The sequence below is a fragment of the Aphelocoma coerulescens genome, chromosome 12 (genome assembly GCF_041296385.1).
Source record: "Aphelocoma coerulescens isolate FSJ_1873_10779 chromosome 12, UR_Acoe_1.0, whole genome shotgun sequence".
Classification (NCBI taxonomy): domain Eukaryota; kingdom Metazoa; phylum Chordata; class Aves; order Passeriformes; family Corvidae; genus Aphelocoma; species Aphelocoma coerulescens.
In genome coordinates, this window is record NC_091026.1 from 7,875,610 (window position 1) to 7,899,275 (window position 23,666).

The window sequence follows — 23,666 nt, forward strand, 5'->3', positions numbered from 1 at the left end:
TTCCCTAAGAGCAGGGTGTGGGCATTGCATACATTGCACTTGTCATTGCTGCTCTTACCATGGAGACAAAGCAGAGAGCGAGCTCTGTTTGTTGCATTTCATTCTGATAATGCCCAGAGCCAGCCTTTCTTGCAATTGGCTTCTTACATGGCATGCACTGTCCAGCAGGTGAATTTTATAACCCTGCCCCGTTTGAGCTGGTCGTGCTCCCTTTTTGATGAGCTTAGAAGGTTCTGTGGTGCCTGATCTTCCCTGCAGAAGAGTTTGCTGGCAGCACCAGTGGAGATGGGAGTCTGCTCTTCCAGTGATCCGAGTGGCAGTGGCAGCATGTGCTCCCACCTCATGATTCCTGCCAGCTTCCAGGCTCTGCATCCACAAAAGGAATGAAATAACTCTTTGACTGTTCTCCCAACTACCACAAATTTGGAGTGATATAGAAGTGCTTTGTAGGATTGGGATGGAAGTGCTAAACAAAAGGGGGTTGTTTGCTGCTGACTATATTTCTTTTCAACCTGCAGCAGGATGAAATTCAATTTTTGTGTTCGCTGTTTATTTTTTAAAGGGAACTTAAATACCTCCTTCCCTCCTCAATTTCTTTAAACTCAGTACTTCTTTTGAATAATGTGTGCATATGTATGGATGTATATTTTCTTAGTTTATGGGGTTTATAATTAGGGAGAAAAATTATATCAGTGCCTGCGCAGCAACGTGACATGCTCTATGATTTCATTTAGCAAAATTATGTTTATCTTATACCTTAAGTATTGCACACAGTTAAATAATTTAAATATGATTTAAATGTATTATTAAATAAATTAGGATGTGCTTACGGAAAAGTATCTGCTTCACATAACTTAGAAAAGTTTCTTTATGGTTTTCTCAGCACTTTGTTTATATAAAAACAGTGAAAAAAAATCAACAGCTCAAACCATGAAAATCTAAAAAGCCAACACTAACATCAGGTAAAATTAAGGGCTATCAAAGCAATGAGATCCCTAAAGAAATAAACATAATAAATCTGTAAGAGAAAATGAAACATCTCTTGCCTTCAAAACACTTTCACCCTTTCCAGTAGGAGGAAAACTAAGCAATCTGTATGACAAATACGGAAGCAGCATCATTTCCTCTTACAGTTCTCTTTCCACCAGGCATCCTCTTGCATAGAAGAGTCTTGGCATTGGTATCTAGTCTGTAGTAATTTTGTAATTATGGTATTTGGCAATATTGGTATTTGATCATGCTGTCAGGATGTATGACTGAAGTGGCACACCCCTGAAATGCAGCTTTCCCAGGTGCTAAGGTTCACTCTGTCAAGTTCTTGTCGCTCTGAGAGTTTCTCTTGTTTCTCATTTTCTTGCAGTGCAGATCCTTCACCTGTGCTCTCCATATGAACACAGATGCAGACTTTCATCCTTCTGTCTTGATTTGGTTTATAAGCAAAACCTAGCAAGTGTTTTTCCCCCAGGTTATGTGTATAAAAGAAATTCAGAATTTTGTTCTTCTCCTAGCAAGTAGTTCAGTAAATTCCTAAAGCCAAATCATGAGAACAGTAACTAGTTGCTCAACAACGGGACACAATTTTCACTGAGGCAGAGCTGCCTCCAAATGAAGGATATTTTTCTATTTTGGCCAGTCTTTCTTATTTAAAGATTTTTATTAAGATAATCCTAAAATTTGTTTGTGCTAAATGGACACTTAGATTTAAAATTTGTGTTTATTTTCATGTGGATTTTTACACTCATGGACTTGGCTGCCTATTAATTTGGCATATTGTACATGTATGCTTTGGAGAAGATCAGTGATAGCCTAGAAGAACATTTGAAATTGCAGTTATTGGACTTGGTTTTGGACAAATTGTCATTACCAACAAGTTTTTGGGCTTTTTTTTGGCATTTACTAAATGTGCATCTGGTACCTGCACACTAAAACTCCCACATTGCTGTGGGGTATGTTTGCTGCTGCTATTTTGTTTGTGTGATATCTAAAATTAATGTCTTAAATCTGAGTTTTAGGCATTGCTCAGCTTTATGTCTCTGTAAATATTACTTTTAATGCAGAGTATTCATATACAGAATCAGTTTATACACTTAAGGAGAAACACAGGCATATGTGCTACATAAATGAGTTCTCATTCCATAGTCTGTAAATACAGGTTGAGTTGTAGTTTTTATACGTTATTCCTTGAGAACCTTGGCAATTGGGAGTAGCTGAGCAATAAAAGCAAAGATATGTGATGACAAGTTTGTTTTGTCAAAATGTTGTAATTTATTTTTATTTTTTCCATTGATTTTGGTGAAAGGTATTATCCTGGCAGCTTCCAGACACTAATAATTTATCTGTCAGTGCAGGTGTGAGAGCCAGAGCAGCAACAGTCTGGGGTTTCTCACAGTGTCCTGCTACCTCCCCACAGGAGCCTCTCTAGACTTAGAAACTGGTTTGCTCTTCACACCATTCAACACTGTCCCTCTTTCCCCTCCTTGTGAGAATGCCAGACAGGCTGCACATCTTATGTCTGAGTTAATGAACATCTTTCCACCACAAGTGAGCTGTAGTCACCACTAACTTTTCCACAGACTACTGAATAAGCATAGTGTCAGTAATTAGGACTTCTGTATCACTGGCTTCCTTTGCTCAGCTCTTTAGAGCATTTCTTTTCCTATAGACTTGACATTTACTTCCATGGTAAAAAGCTTATTATTCCCACACATTATTTGAAAACCACCAGACCTTGAACTGGTGACAAAACTTTTGAACTTTTATGCATTGAAGACCTCTCAGCTGCTACAGTTATCAGTGGTGGTATTTTATACTACCAAGTAGAAATCTATGGGTGTGATGAAAACCTGGCTGAAAGCAGTAGAGTATATCTGCCAATAGATCCTGTGCTTCTGGTAGGTCTTGGAAGTTTAATTCTCTTGTACTTACTCAATTGTAAGTTCATTGCAAAGTAGGAGAGTGGAATTTACTGTATCAGGAAATTGACAATAGAAGGATTTTCACTAAGATATGTTTGGCCCCTGAAGTTACATAAACTGACAATGCACATTTTGGTTGTGCTAAGCTATTTTCCATCAGTTTAAGGTGGTTGCTCATAGCGTTTGTCCTACAGCTGATGCTGAACACAATTGCTCTGTGGACTTCAGGAGTGGAAGTTGACAGCATGGTGGTGCTGGAAAGTCTCGGGAATGTCATCTGTAGCAGGAGCAAAGCTCCCCTGGGAGGTGCTGTGATACAGAGCATGGATTTGGGCACCTAGATGGGTGTAGGGAGTTGTGTTCCCTGACTATGATCAGCTGGTCAGGATATGGTCAGCTGCAAACAGTTACTTAAAGCTGAAATAAAATCACTTCAGAACCGGTGATCTGGAAGCCTTTCTTCTGCAACACTGGGTTGAGTGAGAAAGAAGCCTATTTTCTAAAATCTCAGAAAGACTTTAGCAATAAAACAACACTGGGGAAATGACACCTGAGCACAGAAACACTACAGTGTCTTAGGAAACTGCTTTGACTACAAATGCTCTAGTACATATTATAGGGAATAGGGCTGGAAGGCTTTTGCTTTCCTGAAACCAAAACGACTGGATTTGAAATTGTGAATGCCTTGGAACCCATATAATAGCATTCACAGTAACAGAGAATCAAGAATTGGTTCACTATGTTGCAGTGTTCAGATTTCACCGTGGTTATCAGCTTCATCCACTGATCTTTTAAGTGGGTTACTGAAATGGCACCACACTGTTCTAAACCCAAAACTCATTCCAGACTTTTGTTCAGAAATCTGTCTGTGTACCTTTCTAAGGGTTTCCCCCTTATGTTTTTTCTTTTTCTTTTACTTTTACTTTTGCTTTTTTTTTTTTTTTTTTTCCTGGTACACTAGCTGATTTGTCATTTTGTCCTGAGCCAGAATCTTCACACTGGAAGATTCAATTTTATTTACTCAAACTAAACACATCTACCTAAAACCAATAGCACCCGCAGATGATATCAAGCCTTTCCAAATAACAGTTCTGTAGTGTTCCATATGATTTTGAGGTTGTTTATTAAAGCTCTTCCCTTCTGCCATCACTTTAAAATTTAGTAATTTTTTCCCTGTTAAATGAAGGGGGTTTAAACTATTTATTTATTGGTTTTCTTTCTCTTAAACCATGATTCAACCTTAGGTTGCTGTATACTCCCTACAAAAAATATAACCTAGCATGTTGGAGTGCAATATGAATTGTATTTCTGAATATTTGTGTGAGTGCATACTTCAGTATTTTAATACATTTTTATCTTTGAGCATTTAAAGAAACTACTGAATCTATCATAATGCAACAATTACATAAGAAATGCAATTCAAGTACAGATTCTGAGGGGGGAAAGGCTTTGATCAATATTAAAAATTGAGTTCCAATTATAATAGATCTTTCACATGACATCATAATAGTACATATATATTCTATACATAATATAGAATAGTATACAGTATGCATATATAGATACTACTGTACATACATAATAGTATTATAATCATATTTGATTACCACTGCTTAGCAGAATAATGAAGTCCTCTGATTGACCAGGAAGTTCTGCTGTATGAAAGTGAAAGCTGAGGCATCGATTACACTTTCAAACATGAAACACTCACCAAAGTTAATTAATATATTTTAAAAACATCACATTTAATACATACAATGTATTCTACTTCTAAGACTAGCTAATAAATGAAGCAGGATGGGACTCTTTCATCTATATAGAATTTCTTGATACTCTGCAGAGAGCACCATAACATCTGTAAACTGCTCTTGTCCATGCACTTATCTCTTGCCTCCATCACTGGGTGGTCCAAGTGCCCACACAACAACACTGTGCTTGGATCCCAAGGAATAAAATACTTCAGCCAGCCAAGGCTGGACAGGCTGAGCTCTAGAAATTCCTGTCCAGAGGCTGGATTCTGACCATGGTTAAAGGATAAAAACAAAGGAAGGGAAAAGCTAGGGGAAGTGGTGTATTACTGCATGCCACAGAGGCAGCACAGCTTACACCATGTACTGCTCTGTTTGTCTTGGCAGATCTGGGTGCGCGGATCTGGCTGTGGGCGGGATTCTGCCAAGGATGGTCAGTGTTCAACTCACACCATGTTTAGGTCTCCAGTTATGCGTTTGTCTCCCATGTGCCTCTCTCTGCCAGTCCACAAAACAATGGCTTCCTAGGCATTTCTATTCTCAACATAAGAGAAAAAGAATAATGGAAGCAGTACGACCATGTGCTAAATGTTTAGTTGAAGCTGCAACATCCAATATATTAGAGATTTTGCCTGTAAGCCAGAAAGAAAATATAGACATAATAAAGAAGCTTTTAGTGATGATTGCTGTCACAAAATTAGATCAGAAAAAAAAAAAAGTAGTTTCTGTCACAATGGAATACAACATTTTATTGGTACAGGTTGCAAGGTTTCATGGCATGCAGTGCAGAATGCCTCATGGTGATGCTGAATGCATTTCATGACCTGGTTTTGGCAGCTTCTGGGACATTCTTTCCATAGCTGAATTTGTGTGCTCTCCTTTCCTCTTCACTTGGAAGCAAGGCACACATTGCAAAACATTGAAGTCCCATCTCATATCTCTATTAACCATCACTGTTCAGTTATGTTCCTTTGTCCCTCTGATGATGCAAAAGTCAAATGGAAATGTTCAAATAACAATAGTGAGTTTTATATATTTACACTTGTTGCAAATTATCAGCTAAAGATTCTTTACATCTGCTACAGATTTTAAATGTTTTGTCTATGTGGATGGATAAAGTTAATTGATTGTTCTATGGACAGACAGATTTAGAGAAATAATCACAGTAATTCCATGTACTAGCTCTGAGTTCTGGAATTTACATTTAGATCTCTGAAGTGTTTCAATGATGAATAAGATTGCAAGCATAAGTAAATTTCCCTGTTTGCTATGCATCTGAGGAGGCTTCTAGCATAAGTTGATTACAGCGGGTACCTGGAATATTTTGCCTTTATAAAAAGAAGTAAAGGCAAACCCATCCTGCTTCAAATATCTGTACTGTCAATGCACTGAAATTCCACCTCTCTCTCCTTCAGAAGCAATGCCATGTTACAAATCAGTTGTGCACTGAGATGCTGGGACTGTAGAAGTGCGTTTCTGCTTTTATTGAAGTTCGAGTGGTCTGTTGTGAGAAGCCTCTCAAATGCATAGGCTCTTTCACTTTCTGGGGCTAAATGTGCTGATCTTAGTCCAGAACCAATTGTTTAAGCATTGTGTTGGATGTGTATTCTCCTCCTCCTCCTCACATTGTTTATGCCATTGTGTGTTACTCTCTCTGTCTATCTTCCCTGGCTCCTCCCAGTTACGCTTTTGCTTTGTTCTGTAGTTTGCCAAAATCCTTACAAATTTTTCACAGTATTTCTTATGCTCTTTTGTGTAACCTGTATTTTAATGATCTCATTCCCTCTTTCCTCCCCACGCCGATGTTACAATTTTTATTTTCCTGTCCACTTTGTGAGCAGACTGTTCCATATCATCACTTTTATCCCACTGTGTTTTCTTCTTTTAGTCAAGCAGTTTTCTGTTCTTCCCTGTAGAGTTACACTTTATGACTACCAGGCCATGTGTAGGACAAACAAAGAGAGTAGCGACAGTGCCCATAGCTTACTGGACGTAAGTACTGCACATTTTATGAGCATCTTTCCATGCAATCATCAAAGAAAATTGTTGCAAATACCTCATGGCCTTTTTAAGCCCATTATTTTGATTTGGAATGCTTACAGCTCCTCGAAGGGTGGTTCATTATAAAGTAATGCAGAGTGTTCAGTTTTCAATCATTTTAATGCTGGGCCACCATTTCTGAGGTTCTGTCAGAACGTTCTTTGCACTGTATGAATCTGCCTTCTTAGGAATTTGTAAATTTGGCAATACATTGTGTTTTGTCTGGGGTACTAGAATTACATACGCCTTTTCTATATGTAAACATGTAATTCAAATTAAAAGTTGAGGGTTTTTATATGAGAGGAATGGTTCATTGACAAGGCATGCAAGTCAGTGATTTTAATATTTTCTTTTTCTTAATATTTAAACATGTCTCTTAAAGTAGGATTTCAATGCATTTAAACCCTTGTGTTGCAATTTGAATACAAACCCTGTCCCTCTGCAAGGCTTGATCAGAGACAATCTGGGTTTTGCCAGGGCAACACTTCCTTGTTGCTAAATCCTATATCAGGATAGTAACCTCAAGGATACTTTATAACCATGCATCTGTTTTACTGATTGCTATAATAATCTATCAGAACTGATCAGGTTCTGACAGAGGTTTTGCATGTTAAAAAGCTACTGTTTTCACAAATAGATGACAGTAATAGCATGAAAAATTCCTATGTAAAGGGAAAGGCAGCAAAACACTGGCAGTTTTGCCAGCCTGGAAAAATTACCTGATAGTATTTTTAAATGCACACCTAACTAGAAAGATGCAGATCTAACTAGAAAAAAAACCCCCACCCTTTAATAATTTTGTACATTTGGGGATGTTTTCATTTACATATTTACATGATTCTGTTTTTCAAATATCTGGACTTCTAGCATTTACCAGTTTGTTATCCACTAAAGTCTAAACCTTAAAAGAAATACTGTCTTGACATCATAAATACTAGACTGCAATGAGACCTAAATTGTTAGTGAAATAGAACAGGATGCTGTGAAGCATATTTGCAGGAAAAATCTTAAAATATATTACAACCCTTAACAAAAATCTTTTATCCAAAGGCTTGGGGCTTCAGTTCAGTTTGCCTAAGCACTCAGCATGTAGAGCTGAAGTATCATCCCTTAAAAAGTGGGCTCTAATCCAAAATATTTTTTTTTAATTCCAAATTTTGTCCAAGAGAAAAAACCCACATCTGCTGTGGGATCAACTAAGACATGTCAAGGATTTTTTTATTTAAAAGCTAGTCATTGTCTTTAAACCTCAAGTGAGTTTTGGTGATCCTCAGTATGAAAAACGAACAGAGTTTTAGGTTATTTTATTATTTTCTTGTTGATTAAATCACTTCTATCAGCCATGACTATTAATAAAGACAACTTGAATTAAAGACAGATGGTGCTAATTCCTCATTTTTCTTGGTTTTTGTGCCCAGTTTTTTACATTCAGGTTACTAAGCAGTATTCAGTGTAACTTCTGCTGAAGCAAAAGGTTTGCTCACAAATGTTTATCCTTCCTTTTGATAAATATGGCTTTATAAACACAAGAATAGAGACAGGGACAAGATGGAAACTCCCTAAAAAGTTCCTATTCTAAGCAGCATAGAAGTGGAGAAGAGGCATCAGAAACTCTATCCCAACCTTTTATACTGTGGGAGTCAGACAATAAATTAGGGATGGACTATACTTATAGATCACTGTCCATTTCTTTATCAGAATAGTATTGTTGCTTAAAAGCTATCCAGAGACTTTGTTATTTAGCACTTTTTTGTTTTAATTGGTTCAAGATCTACATGATTCTTCAGAGAACCATTTTGTTGCAAATGTAGCAGTGCCATGGGAGTCACAGAACCAAATTCTTCTGGCTCTCAGTTGTGGTTTAAATATGTGGAGAGAATAAAACTCCTGCAGTTTTTGCTGCAGTTTTTGAAGAAGGAACTGTCTGTGAGTGGAAAAGGCTCTCAAGTAAAATCACATTTCCTGAGAATGAATTTATATCAATGTAATGACATGTTTTTTCCACTAGAATTACAAAACAAAATATTCTTTTTTATTTTCTGTACACATTAATGAATTTTGTTCTGGTAGATTGAGTTTTTAAATTTTAGTTTAGTTCTAGTATTAAAATAGTTACTTAAACAAATGGTATATTTTACACTAAATAGGTATTCTTCATAAGTAAAAAAAATACATTGTTTTACACTAAATTTGTCATTATTAAAACAAAAGTATACAGCAAATTTAGTTACTTGGGCATGAAATTTCAGGTTTTCTGATTTGAAATGAAAATAAATGAGATGTCCCACAGGGTTGACATTTTCTTTTCTTTCCCCTCTGGGAAAGTCTTGTAGCTCTTTCTCTTTTCCCATAAGACAGGGCTCCACAGGTGAAAATCTTTCCTGCCTCAGATGTTGTGCATTCTGCTGGGTTGTGATTTCAGCCTTCCATGGCATGACTGAGTTCTTTGGGTCTGTGAGTCCTCAGCCCTGCACAGAAACTTTCTCCGTGGCCCCTGAAAATTTTAAATGCCCTGTTATTGTTCTGCCAAACAGCACTGCTTCAGTGAGTGCTGATTCGGGGTGGTTAAGCATGATTTTAGATATCTGAGGAGTCCTGTCGTTATGACTTCTCTATGGGTTAAAACACTTTCTTTGTATCTAAAAGAGTCTGCAGAATTTTATGCAACTAGGACACCCTAACAAAGACAAGGGAGATGAGGAGAAATTCCAAATTTCTGGGAACTGACTTTTCTGCCTGACTTTCTTTCATAAAAGATTAATCCTATTAATAGTCTTTTCAAAAATGAAATATTCAGAATGTATTAGAAGTACTGTAAACAGAGGATTTTCAAAGGATTTGCTATATTTGTTATAATCCAGAAAAACAGAGGGAGGAGGGAAATAACTACTTAAAGTGCTTAGAACTGAACTGTCAAATGACACAGATAAACATTTAGGTAAATTCAGACTTCAGAAGCTTTTCTGAGCCTAATGAGACTGAGGTAATGAATAGAGATTTGCATTATAGAGAGGCAAGCCTGTGAATTGCAGCCCAAGAAAACCTCATATTATCTACCCAAGCTGCTCCTCCAGCAATAGCCTGGGAAATAGGAACCCCTAGAGGTTAAAGATTTAAGAATCATTTGCAAAAACTTTCCTTTTCCCACTGATAATCTGTGTATGTGACCAAGCATGATAAAAAGGAAATTTCATTACTATACACTTTAATAATCAGTATTAAATCAGTATAGCAATATCAGTATATAATCAGTATAACAATATTTCTTGTTCATTAAAAAAAAGGGTTTCTTCTGCTCCCCATGCATTTGAATATCCATAGCATTTTTTATACATGAAGAATTCAGTTAAGATGTAAATGATGCATGTTTTACCTTTTCATTAAATGAGTTGCTTCTCTTCAGCCTTATAATGCCTTCTTTGCTGCAGTAAAGTGGATTATGACTGAACTTGTCTTGTAAGTAGATTTTATCAAGAACTTAATGAATATTTCTATGAGTTACTGAATATTTGTACTTTTGAATATTAATATTTGTACCTTTTGCATTTTGCCTGCATTGTGCTACTTTTATTACATGATTTCAAGTATAGTAATATTTGTCATTTTTTTCCCAATTTTGCATTTTTAAAATCTGACAAAATTTTGGCTTTATAAATGCAGTTCCACTTACATTGCATTATTCATGGTCTTCACTTATATCTGTATGTCTCTGTTTAGCAGATCACAATATACAGCCCAAATTTCTTTTTGTGGTTACTGTTAAATTTTAGATACATGAATGGCTGTTTGTGATGCTGCTTGGGTGGGCTGCTGACAGAAGAGAAATCTGTTACCCTGATTCACTCTATTGTTTGTCACTTCATAAAATTCTGTAAGATGGACCCTTTACAGTGCCAGATAAGGTGTACTTGGATGTTGCTGAATTTTTCTATCTTCATTAATTCTTCTAAAATTCTCCATTAATTCATAATGATCATTATCTTTAAGAGAAGTTGCCTAAGAAATAACAATATCATATGGAGAAGAGGAAGCCTTAAAATGTGTCATGTTATTAAGCTTTATGATTTATTATTGTTCTTATCTGAAAGCAGAGATGCAGATTTGAGTGAATTTTATCTTTACTGACGTAGAACTGATTTTTTTCTTGCAGTCATTTTGTTTAATTGTAAATTGTGTGAGCTTTTTTCAAAGTTCAGAATAAGAGTTAAGGAGAATTAACTGAATGGCTACTGCCAGAGGGCAGAGATTGATAAGAAATGCAGCTTTCAAAGTGAATATAAAGGAAAGAAATTGTGTTAAAATGAGATTGATGCTGCATGTAACAGCTTTGAAAATGCCAAAAAGCCTTCTATGTTTAAAAGTGTTGTAGATTCATGGGCATGTGATGAACTGGATGTTGGTTTCACACTCTTTACTCTTACAACAATTGATTGGCTGACACCTTTCAGTCCATTCTTCCAAGTAAATCATGATATATTTTAGTGAGAAAATATGTTCTTTACAATTTAGTTAGAGTTAATTAGACAGTGGTTAATCTTTTCTGCTCTTAGAAATAAAACAGCTTTATTATTCCAGTTTGAGAATTAATAAAAGTATTTTATGTGTACTCCTGTATTGTGACCAGGACTGTTATAATTCCATGGCATTTTACAAGAGTCATGCTTTGACTCTTGTGAATCATGTTTTGATTTTAATGGAAATTTAAAATACAATCAATACTTTAAATTAAAAATGGGCAGATCTATGATTTATTGATGGGGTTAATTTAAGAATAAGTTTTTAGAAGTAAAAGAAAAAAAAAACCAGTAAAAATAGGAAAATAGCAGTAGTTTCTAATCCCAGAGTTATGCCATTAACTTGAATTTCAGTTCTGTGTTAGCTTTTATTTAAAATAGGATTAATGTTATCAAGCTGCTTCCAGCTTAGTGTTTTGAAAACATTCTATGGGGTAATATGAAAACTAATAATTTCTCTAGGTTCCTTGTGGAATTTAATCTATGCAGTTGGTGGCACTCTGATCTAACAGCTAAAGGTAAGTGTAATTTTTTTTCCTGGCATAATGGCAGAAATGTCTAGAGTAAATTGGACTTTGGGAATTCAGATGTGTGTACACTCTTTTAGATTAAATAATAAACATCTGATAATAGTTTTTCTCCCATGCCAGTATCCTCTTCTTTGCTAATGTTTCCTAAAACACAAGACAATTAGGATCTTCTATGAATAACCACAAAGTGCTTGTGTGCACTCTAGGAACACAGTACACTGCTATAACAGAAAAGTTAAAATAGCAGATAACGATTAAATATGTTTTTAAAAACTTTTCCCTTCATTCCAAAACAACTGTTGTGAATAAATCAATTGCACTGACCTTTTTCTGTTATGCAACCTTTTTTTTTCCTAGAGCTACTATAAAATGTAGTGGGATTATTATGCTGGAAAATGCCATTTCAAGAAAATTGTACAGAAATAGGACCATCTCGATATTATTTCATACAAAAATAATTTTTAAAGCTTAAGAGAGTACATTTTATGCTAAGCAAGGCTGATTAAATCTGTATTTTTTATAATTCCATTCAAAATAGGCATTTAAATGAATTAAAATTCAATTTATTCAAAATAATTTTTTAAAACGCAGAAGATTATTTGAAATAATGGAAATTTTTAATAGTTCCACTAAGAATGGGAATTTTTCAGTGTAAGCTGTCCGTTTATATTTTAGCAGACTTTTTATAGCATTTTCAGAAGTGTTGCTCAAAAGTAAAGGGCCACTTTACAAGAGCACTGCTCTTCAAGTGACAATTTAATAGGCAAATTGTGCTGTGAATCATTGACTGGTGTAAGGATTTACACTGAATTCTTCATATTTGACTTTCAACTTCATATTTGCATATTTCTTAGCAAAGCAGGGGATAAAATTGCTGCTTTAGGCTTCATCTGATATTTGCATTGCCTGGATACTAGGCTGTCTTTATGCCAAAATAATGTCCTGTCTGAAGCTAAGGTATCAGTCAGGCCCCTAAAAACCAAGACCAACTGTCCAGTGATTTCCTTAAACATGAAGAGAGCCATCTCCAACACTGAGGCTGTGAAGGACAGTCAGGTTTGCCCAGAAAATGCAAAACTGTTCCTCAAGGAATGGCAGCTGTGCCAGTCCCAGTCCTTGGTGTCTACAGAGCAGCCAAAGCAGGAAATAAATAATTTTTTTTCAAGTGTACTGTACGGCTATGCCTTAATATTTCCTGACATGAAACATCCCGTGGCACTTGCATTGTACATTAGATAAAATATCTTCCAGAGCATCCCTCTTCATCTCATGGAAATGAATGTCTGATTTGTATTTTAAGAGTGCACTAACTACAGAAGAGGCAATAATAACTTACAAACTTCCTTTTCTTAAAAATAGAACTATTAGTGCAGCACTTTGACAGACCAATATTATTGAGGAATTTCCATTCGTGTTTTAGTTGACAGTGAAGTTTTAATTGCACAAGTCACTTGCTCCATTTCTTTGATGAGTTAAGGGTATTGGAAATACCCCCTCATCACACTCATTGGAATGTCATAATTTTATGGTAGTGCTTGCCCAGCTCATATCTGGTTAGGTAGCAAGGGATGGTAGTTTGGAACCAGCATATTTTAGGAAGCAAAAGCAGAAGATATTTCACAAGACAGCGGGAGAGAAAACCACATGCTTAAGTATGTTCTTCTGGAGATGCTATGTTACCACTAAGAGCTATAATATTTATGACTGCACTTAATGAAATTAAAATTAATAAACTTGCACATTTATTTTTTACTTAAAAATAATTAAGAAAGCTCAGAAAAAAAAAAAAAAAAAATCAGTTCCCCGAGTAGAGAAATTTCTTCCCACTCAAATTATGACATTAATAGAATATAACATACTATGAAGATGCTGGAGGGTTCACACACACCTGCCCATGTGCCAAAAACTACTATGGAAAATACTTCTGCCCAAGGTCTTGTAATCTCAATCACATTTAGTAAATGAGTGAGAAGAAATCCTAAACCTTGGACAATCCCATAATCTTCTGGACTCTAGTGAGGTGCAGGGAGTCTGAAACCAATGAACCTTTGTCAGTCCCTGTTACACAAGCCTTATGTTGATACAAGTGAGGGTAGACACAAAACTCAGGTGATAAATTCCAGTCATTCTTGCCAACAGATAAGGAGAACAGAAGAGAAAGGGAAGAGGTGCAGTAGAGCTAGTCAGGCAATTTTCTAAAAAATACTGAATGATTAAATATGTCGCAACCATAGTGAAAACATCAGAAATAACAAAACTTTTCTGACCAGCTTTAGTGCCTCCTTTGAGATCTGTGAATTTGGTGGAATATTGGGGTTTTTTATTATATACAAAAACTGTGAACAGTTCAGCAATGCATGCCCTGGTGTGTGATTGGAAATGCAGATGTGGTCTCTCCCCAGCACTGCTCAGTGGATGCACCACTCACTCTGAAACAGATCATCTCCAGGGGAAGGTCTGTCGAGACCAAGAGCCTGTTCAGTGTAATCTATTTTTGCCATACCTCATCTTGTTTTCTCACTTAGCAATTAGTTTAAGATAGGGTTAACATTTGTGCTGATGTGCAAAGTATATCTCTGTGTGAAGGAACAATGAAGGGGTGGGGAGGTAAAAGAAAGGGAGTGAGGGAGAGACATTGTGTGACAGATACTTCAGTGTGAGAGTCAGAAGAGCTGCTATCCTGTAGTTTGACCTTGAACCAGCCCCACTGCTTCCTGGTACCTCAGTTTCCCAATCTTTAAGATGGAAATAGTGACTCTTTTTCCTTGCATTGCAAGGACTTCAGATTAAAGGTGCTACGGAGCTGTAATTATTACTATTTTGGGAAGCAGATAACAAGCATTGCTGTTGGACAAAGTAACTCTTCTGCCTCTCCCACCCACGGAGTTATTTTAACTGATGAAACCCTCCAAAGATTCCCAAGCTAATAATATAAAATAGATGTTTAGGCTTCAGTAAAATATAGTGCAATTTGCATATCAAATAAATTTAAACTCCCATGAATAAAAGTTAGTGATGCACAGCACCACTGAGATAAAAATGACAGTAAATCCAGCTTGAATCTACACAGAAAGAAAAAACCTCATGCATAAATGTAAATTAGGTTGGCAACGGCTAAACCATTAATAACTACTTTAACAGTGATGTCTTGTAAAATTACATTCCATGGATAAACTTTTTATTTTTTTTTTTTTATTTAATTGAAAAAATAGTGTTATGCACTGCCTAGGAAATCTCACAGGGTGGCAGAAGCTGAGTAACATTTCCGTTCTCTGCGAGCTCCGTAGTACAGCATCTCATGTTGTTCACAATTTTGTGTGCTGTTCTTCTCATGTTAACATCAAGATGTTTTTTTCCTGTGCCTATAGCGCAGAGGTTGAAACAAACCCTAGAGCCCTGTGATACTGAATATCCAGCCTTTGTTTCCGAGCGCACTATAAAGGAGACCATGGGGAATATTGCTTGCGATGACTGTTTCAAGTAAGCCCTTTCAATTTTTTTTTTTATACAACTGTTTGTGACAAAGCAATAAAACTGAATTATTCAAGGCTGTGTTGAAGAACGTGCAAGTCTGTTGTGTTTTATCCTATGTACTGACCTCTGTCAGGGTGTCATTTCTCCTGTTACAGGGGTCACTTAAAAGTTTGATGCTCTTAAATTAAAGCCGTGCCAATTATTTTCTACCAAAAAATGTAAAAGCGGTAGAGGCTTATGTTAATTTCAAATAGTGAATGCTCTGATACTTTTCTTAAATGCAGGCAGCGTTCTAAGGGCATAGTCTGTAAGATTTAGATTCAAAAAGGTAAGTGCTGTTCAGTCTCCTGTCCAGGAGCAAAACCCTGCTGGATAGGTTAGGAATTCCCTTGGGGTACAGTGAGATCTGGTTGTTTTACTGGAATGCCAAACAGAGTTTCCTTCTTCGAACTGTTAGTCTGACAGAGTGGGAAAGGATTAAATCTATTCTCCAAACTTTCAGTGCTGGGAAGCTGAGTTAATAATAACAAATCTCACATGACAGTGCTGTAATGTCAGTTCTACCAGTGCTGCTGTAAACTTGTCCGTTATAGAGCTTAAAGAAGAGGACGACTTCAGTCTAGCTTTCCTCTTTCACAATGAAAATGTATTTTCTCTGCATCTGGTGCCCATGTGCTGTGACATTTTGACTGTAGTTCTGGTACCTTTTAATTGTGGAATTGCACAGGTATTGTTTATGCAAATTTCTGTACTTTGATAAGTCTCTTAATTGGATTTCCTTTATGCTCAGAGGTTGTCATCACCAGGGAGATTAGTATTTGCAGCAATAATTTGTCTATCAATATAAATTTCAGGAAGAATTTAGAAGTTAAACAAAAATTGTTACAACTCTTCCTTTCCAGGCTAAATTATTTGTAATTAACAAATAAAGGTGAAAACTTCACTTTGAAGTCAATAGGTGTGCTTCTAGACTTACTCCTAAATTTTCTCCTTGATATTCTCATTACTTTAAAACAGGAAATAGGAGTAAGTACACTGGAGATAAATTTTAAGTCCTAATATTCACTTCTCATTTGCTACTGACCAACTTTCAAGTAGAAAGAAATTGTTAATGTCTAGTATGAATAATTGGTTTTATATGGCTTTGTGGAATAGAAGTATGAGAGTGCTTTGTAAATTGATGCTCTGGAACCCTTCAAGTGCAACAATGGGTCCCACTGCCTAAAAAGTACAAACTCAACAAAATCAAGCCGTGATTTTTCCACTTGGCATATCAAATACAATGAAGGTTACACTGCTGTGAGTGCTTTGTGCCAGCATTGTAGAATTTAAGCAGCCTTATTTTGTGATAGTTTAACAGAAGGTTACTGAGAAGTTGTGCAACAAATTATCATGCAGCCCTGGAGGTGTTCAAGGCCAGGTTGGATGGGGTTTTTCAGCATCCCTGGTCTAGTGGAAGGTGTCCCAGCCACGGCAGGGGGGCTGGAACCAGATGGTCTTTAAGGTCCCTCCAAACCCTAACCATTGTATGATTCTGTTTAAATATTGCAAACAGACATGATTCCATGCAAAGAAGATTAATTTAACAGGACTAGGTTTTCTCAAAGGAATGCAGATTTCAGTCTGTGTTCCTAGGTAACTTCAGGTCAAAGGAAGTAAGTTTCAAAAATAATAAAATTCTGCAATACTTGGAAAGCACCAAGTTGGAAACTGAGTTTAGTGAAAATTATAGTATTTCAAAAATAATGCACTAAGATGTTTTTCATAGAAAAACATTTTGTGTTCCACAGTGGAAAAAAAAATAAAAGAAAACCCTGCAAGTTGCAAACTGATCTCCAGGCACCCATTATTTTTCTCCACAAGCAATGGCAAAACCTAAAGAAATAATCCAGAAGAACTATTAGATTCTCATGGGAAAGTTGTTCGTTATACCATTTACCCACTGTCATTAACAATCTACAAATTGCATCTAAGATTGCAGACTGCATTGGATTCCAAATATTTTTGTTATAACCCAGGACACTATCCCGCAGAGCAGCGAAGGAATTTGACCCAAAGTCCTTTGTAGACCTACATCTTCTGACCCAGTTTTCTGTTTCATGGCCTCAGTACCAATAAATATTTTTACAAGCAAGTGTATTGCTTAATATTTGTAATTTAAGAATGATGGGCTCAATCAGAATTTAGATTCAATCTTTTATAAAGTAAGTCTGGAACTGGCACTGTGTCCTGTGCTTAACCTGTGCAGCATCACTTTGAGCCAGTGGGATTATTTTCTGTGTCATCCTTGGATCTTGTTATAGGTTAATCTGTGACATATAATTACATTTATTGCAAATAGAAAAAGATGCTTGTAAATATTTACCTGATTATGCACCCCGTGGAATATTGAAAAACTATTTGAAAGACTCTAGAAAAGTCAGTATATTGTGAAGAGGTTTGCAAATGTTTGCAAACAAAAGTTGTGCAAACGCTCTGCTTTAAGCAAGTTTGTGTCAAAAGTTACTCCAGTCCCTGACTTTTGTTCCTGCAGTGTCAGGCACTACCATAGAGCCCTTGTCTGCAAAAGGAGACTAAAAACAGTCTCTTAGTAGAAGTAAAAATGATGACTGATGTTAATTGAAACCATATAATATTACTTAGATAAGACATTTTGGGGCACAAATACTGTGTTTTTGCTAACAAAGTCACAGTCATAGCCAGCAAGGTCACAGGGTGAGGGGCAGCTCAGTTTTATTCTGTCTTGGGTGTGCTGTTTCTGATCTTACAGAAATACTCTGCCCATGCTAAGGGGGACAGTTAGCAACTACAGTAATGAAAATTCATAAACATTTCCAATCATAAATTTAATCATGGGTGCTTGGATTTAAATTGAAGTATCCTAAAGTAAATCACACAGTAGAAAGGATTATCTGCTAATTACTTTGTTAATGGCTGGCTCATGTTTTCAGCAATCTCTGGGAACTCATTCAATGAAAGGACACCTATACACTTAAGCAGGCTTTGAGTCAGGCACTAAATATATACAGACATATAAAATGCACTCACTATACGTAAACTTACCTCATACAAGAAAAAAATAAAGGCTACTTTGGGATAAATTGCAATGTTTAAAAACGATTTTCAAAAATATAGTTTTTTTTAAGAAAGCAGGAGCCCAAAAGAAAATAAGAATTAACATAAGAATGTTATTAGGGTCAGGGTTTGGCTGTTCCACCCCATAATTTGTTGTTATTCAATATCCCAATGATTATTAAATTAATCTGTTATTTAAACAGCAATCAAAACCAAGTCAACCCACATTTTCTAAGCACTGTCAACAAGACAGACAGACTGGGATTTTTTGAAAAATCTGAAATGGTTTCATATTTTCCAGTAAGCTATTCCCTTTTATAGCAAAAAATCTAAAAAACTAAACCCCATTACTTCTGAAAACTCATATGATAGACTGTTCTATCACAGCCTCAATGTTTACAGTAATTAATGGGTAAAGAGAAATATTTTTTCTTTATCAGTCTCAACTGGCACTCCTTCTGTGGAGTCAGAACTATACTGGTGACAGATGTACTTGGTATGGGCTTTAAAGGTGTTGTGCTGCTCAGAAATGAGTTTTTGATTAGATATCAAGTTTGAAATTTTAGGCTACATAAGTATCTCAGTGCTGCTTGTAGTTTTATGAAGTATTGCCCCAATATTTTAGACTATTTTAAATATAGGTGTGCCAAGCAATGTTCTTCAGCAATGTTCACTGGGTACCTCGCCAGTTTTTGCCTTCTGGGGTAACAAAATTTAGTTGCACTAAAAGTGTCTCAGGAAAGCATCCTTAGAATGTCAAAGTTGTTATGAATTAGAAAGGATGATGGCTGTTATGATATTTGGTCAGAAACTGTTTGCCAATCTATTTAGTATATCCTCTCATCTCTTTGGAGAACAAACAAAAAAGGTTTTGTCTAATTGCAAATTTCATTTATGAATGAAAATTCAATTGTTTTCATTAAGATTCATTTAGGAAAATACCATTAATTTCAGTTATATCTTGGGCTACTCCGAGTGTGGGTATAGCAATTTAGTCAAATGACTATTTATACTTGAATCATGTATGTTAAAATTTCAAAGTTGTAAGGAGCCAGTTGAGTGCATAGTTGCCAAATTTGTGTGTTTGCTGTAGAAACTGTGGGTATACAGATTAGGCAGCAGTTGCACAGCCAAATGCTTAAAAATCTGCCCTTTTAACCTCTTCTGTTCATGTGTGATGACATATTGGACTTGGATGAAGATCAAAAATCTGGCCTTACTTCCAAAAAATCCCCCTTCTCTTTTAATTGCAGCACTCATGGGTCCACAAGGTCAATACCAAAACCCCAAAGAAACTGTTTTGTTTCCAGTTGGTTCTTTGTTCACAATCTTAAGACACAAAACAAAGAGAAAAGGAAATATAAGAAAGCCATATTCCCACTAGGGAAGCAAGGAAGTATGTAGGTACAATCACCCTAACCCTGGGAAAGATTTATGTGTATTTTAATTATGCAAGATATGAAAGATGAATGTGTTTACTTTACCTTGTTAGGTATCACATGTAAATTGCCTGTTAAAATGTATAGGAACTACATATTTGAATAAACACTGTCCTGTGTATCATCTATTTGTCCCAATAGAGTGTTAGAAAGCAGACATTAGTTAACAAGGAAAGTCATCAATAAACCAAATTGCTTCTCTTGCTTTCTCATAGACTGGGAATTGAATGCTGTTTATTGTCAACAAAAGAGGTAAATGGCAATGGAAGTGTAGTTCAGGATGACAGTGAACGCTTCATGTGGATTTATAATGGCTAATTTCAGACTTGTCCACTAAATGCACAGATCTGGCAGTAACACATAAATAACAACACAAATTAGATGCAGAGTGCTCAGGGCATGAGTGCATCAGTGTCAGGAATAGTGCAATCTGCAGACATTAAAATAGTAATGGTTTTTAAAACCCACTTAATTCCGAGACATACCGCCATTTGCTAAAATACTTCCGCGTTTCTTTCTTGGTAGAAGCTTGCCAAACTGCTGTACTTGATCATGTTTAAAATGTGTAAATAAATACACAGTTCCATTTCCCATGAAATAAATAATCATTTGCCTTTTCAGATGTAGTTATTTTCCTTCTAAACAAACCAACTTGCCACATAAAACAGCCAAAGCATCAAGGGCCAATTTCTTCTCTTTCGGAGCTCTGTCGATGTGTATCAGAAAGTCCTTGCATATGTCCTGGAGCTGTTAGGGCAGTAAATTATAGGCAGTCTTCTAAAAGATGTTTTGTGTTGTATTCTTTTTACTGTGTCCATCTTTTATGAGCCTGAGGAAAATGCTCTCTCTATTTGCCCACCCTTTGTTTAGCCCATACATTTTTGCACCATTGCTTTTGCAACAGCTGTGCCAAGTACCCACGTGAAAATGTGCACATGAATGGTTTTGACCCGTGCCCATGTTGGGTCACAGGTGTGCTGCAGTCAAACTGCTCAGGACTGGTCTTTAAAATGTTGAACAAGCCTTAATTTCTGAGAACTTGCTAAGATATGCATGGAAGTAAAGGAATATCTTCAAGGGAAACTGTATTTTGCATGCCTCAGTGGTTCAATGTTGAAGTCTCAAGGATCAAAATCTAAGTATATGGAATTATCTGGTACCTCTGTTTTGAAAAGCAGATCTTCCAGACTTTCAGAATACTTACAGCTGTTATAAAGTCTTTAAATTTGAGGCAACAGCAGTATTTCTAGAAACTTATTTTAGCCAAAACCCCAAAACTCCAGAAGATCCAAAAATACTTTTTTCCCTGTTCTTTCCTTGTAAAAAGTATCAAATTATGCAATTTAAACTGCTAGAATTGTTTATTAAAGGTCTTTATACTTAGCTTAAAATGTTATATTGTGTGTTACCCACACTTCTCCACTTGCAGGCTGAGTAACTTTCTCTTCACTTCAAAGGCACTAGTGATTATAATGTTTGTCATGCAGGTGTAATTTAAAGTCACTGTATGGGCAATTTAACTCTACCCTTTGATAATGTATATTTTGAATGACCAGTTCAGGAAACACTGTAAATTACTATTTTCGCTTAAGAAAAAAGGTATATAAAATAACAGGGCAAGACATATCTAAGTTACCAGGCAGGTCTGTGCCTGCCAGTCATTAGTTTAACAATCCCTTGGACAGTTTTCAAGGCTGGGGAACTTCTGTTTGCTTGGGGTTTTTTGTTTTTAAACAGACATCTTCAATACTGCTTTTCTTTTTCTTCTTTTTTTGTTTCAGAACTTTTTTAGTATGCTTGTTGAATTCTGGGGCATTTTAGTTGTTTATACACAGAATGTCACCCTGTGTCTCCCTCTGTAAGCACTGTAAAATCTTGTAGATACCTGGGCCTGTTTCCTACCAATTGAGTGTGTCAATGTCTGAAGCTTTGCTGTAGGTTTTCTTCTCAGCAGTAGGATGAGATGTGCACTCTTTCTCTTACCTCACCACTTCTGATAAAACCTCTGCAGGGGAAGATGATGATGATCTGCACCCATTCACTGTTCATAATAAAATCAGTACTCCATTAAAATACAAATAATAATCTACTTAAAAGTTAGCTTAATTTTACATTTTGAACAAGCACTAATAAATATTAACAAAATGATATATAGTAGCTGATGCAATGAAAGGATGTTTTGTAATGACAGGGGATTAAAAAAGTTGTATGAATGCCATAATATATAGAGCTGAGTAGTAATGGCTTGGGATAGAAAAAATTCATTGAAATTGAGAAATGATGCGATGAATTTTTAAAGCCAGGCTTTAAATTACTCACATTTGTGAGTAATTGCTAATGCTAGAACATTAGTTTGTAATATATTCATGTTATATTATTGGCAGATGAAAAACAAAGCAAACATGGCTTAGACATCTTCACATGGAGGACTTTCCTTTTTAAAGGGTTTGGGAGAGCTTAAAGGATATTTAAAAGCCTTTAAGTTAGAAAAATGACATGAATATTAAGATTTGAGAGCCATGCAAGGAACATTTGTATTTTACATAAGATAATATAGAACTTTAGCTGGCTATGGAAAAGATGGCATATAGTGTGCTTATGTCTTTCAGATGTGGCCTTCTCAATTATTGCTAAAGTTGATGTTAACAGAAAGAAATTAGCAATACCCTTGAAAAACACACTGTGGACACATTCAATGAGCAGTTCTATTCTAGGATTTATTATACTTTTAATGTGAATCTCCTTGTTGTTTCTGCTTTTTATACTTCTGTTTCTGTTGTGTAGCACCTCACTAGAGTCATATTGTAGATGAGACTTGACCTAAATCTGTGGAAAAGAGTAATTACCAATTCAAAAGTTACTTTCACAATGTCATATGATATCTGTGAGCCTTTGTAAACCAGAATATATCAACTGGCTTTTTAATCTAAAAGTTATATTTAGAACCTTCCTTAGAAATCATATAGTATTTTAAAAAACACAATCTGAGATGTCTCTCAATACAAACCACAACTACTTGAGTAGAGCTGAAGAACTCTGCTGAAAAACACATATTTGCTAACATGCTGTAGTGGAACAGCATTTTTCAGCCTGGATATCTTCTCTGACCTCTCTGTTGTGGTCTTGTTAACCAGGTGTCACTGTCAAAAAAAAAGTCTTTCAGAGACCTCTGATGTGATTTGCTTTGTGCCAGTTACTGTGTCTGCTCTGTTGGTCACTGTGAGCACAGAACCAGGTACCCACTCTGCTTGTGGAGACCCACTTACGTCCACAGAGCTCGGGTTTATTCAGGGGTATGACTGTTGACTAATATTTAAAGTTTGTGGGATTCCTGGTCTCAATTTCTTTGAAAAAAAATTGCCAGTACATTTTAACCCTGGAGGTTGGAAACTCTCTATTATCCTGCATCCTCAAATGGAAGGGTGGCTGCACTTATGAACAGCCAATGCCTCCTTACACTAAGGATCTTCTGTCATCCTAAACGCTGCACACTCTAAGTTTTTGGACGTTTGCAGCATTCCTAACATGCAGTTGGTCAAGTACTCTTGTCTGAGCATCAGTTATTTGAGAAGCATCCCCTGGTGGGCAGTGAGCGAGAATGGGCACTTCTGGGGGATCCTGTCTGAAGCCAAGGGGTTTCCAGCCATGGCACAGCTCTGTGGGGCTCTGAGCACTCAGCAGGCACAGGAATGGTGAGGATGCTCACCTAAATCCTCAGTTCTAAACTTTGCAATAAGTATGTTTGCACTGATACCAAGTTGTACTACAGGCAGTCAGGCTCTATGTGGTGGCAATATTTTGCTAGCATGAGGTCAGGATCTGATTGCAAGCCTGAGGCTGCGAGTTTATCTGCCTCTTTTCATGTGAGAGAACCACTAGCTGATTTCTTGTATACTGCTTCAGCTCTCAGAAATGTTGTTATTGGCATATA

General features: G+C 36.3%; 1 protein-coding gene across 9 annotated transcripts in view; it reads left to right on the top strand.

Moving 5' to 3' along the window:
- CACNA2D3 (calcium voltage-gated channel auxiliary subunit alpha2delta 3) overlaps window positions 1-23,666 on the top strand; it is a 422,236-nt gene that overhangs the window by 389,078 nt on the left and 9,492 nt on the right. For 8 of the 9 annotated variants that reach the window (XM_069027740.1, XM_069027744.1, XM_069027745.1 and 5 more), the window contains 4 exons: window positions 6,580-6,655; window positions 10,107-10,159; window positions 11,680-11,735; window positions 15,116-15,227. In XM_069027740.1, the coding sequence (XP_068883841.1) occupies window positions 6,580-6,655; window positions 10,107-10,159; window positions 11,680-11,735; window positions 15,116-15,227 (297 nt within the window). The remainder of the gene's footprint in view (window positions 1-6,579; window positions 6,656-10,106; window positions 10,160-11,679; window positions 11,736-15,115; window positions 15,228-23,666) is intronic. The other variant, XM_069027747.1, reaches the window with a different exon arrangement.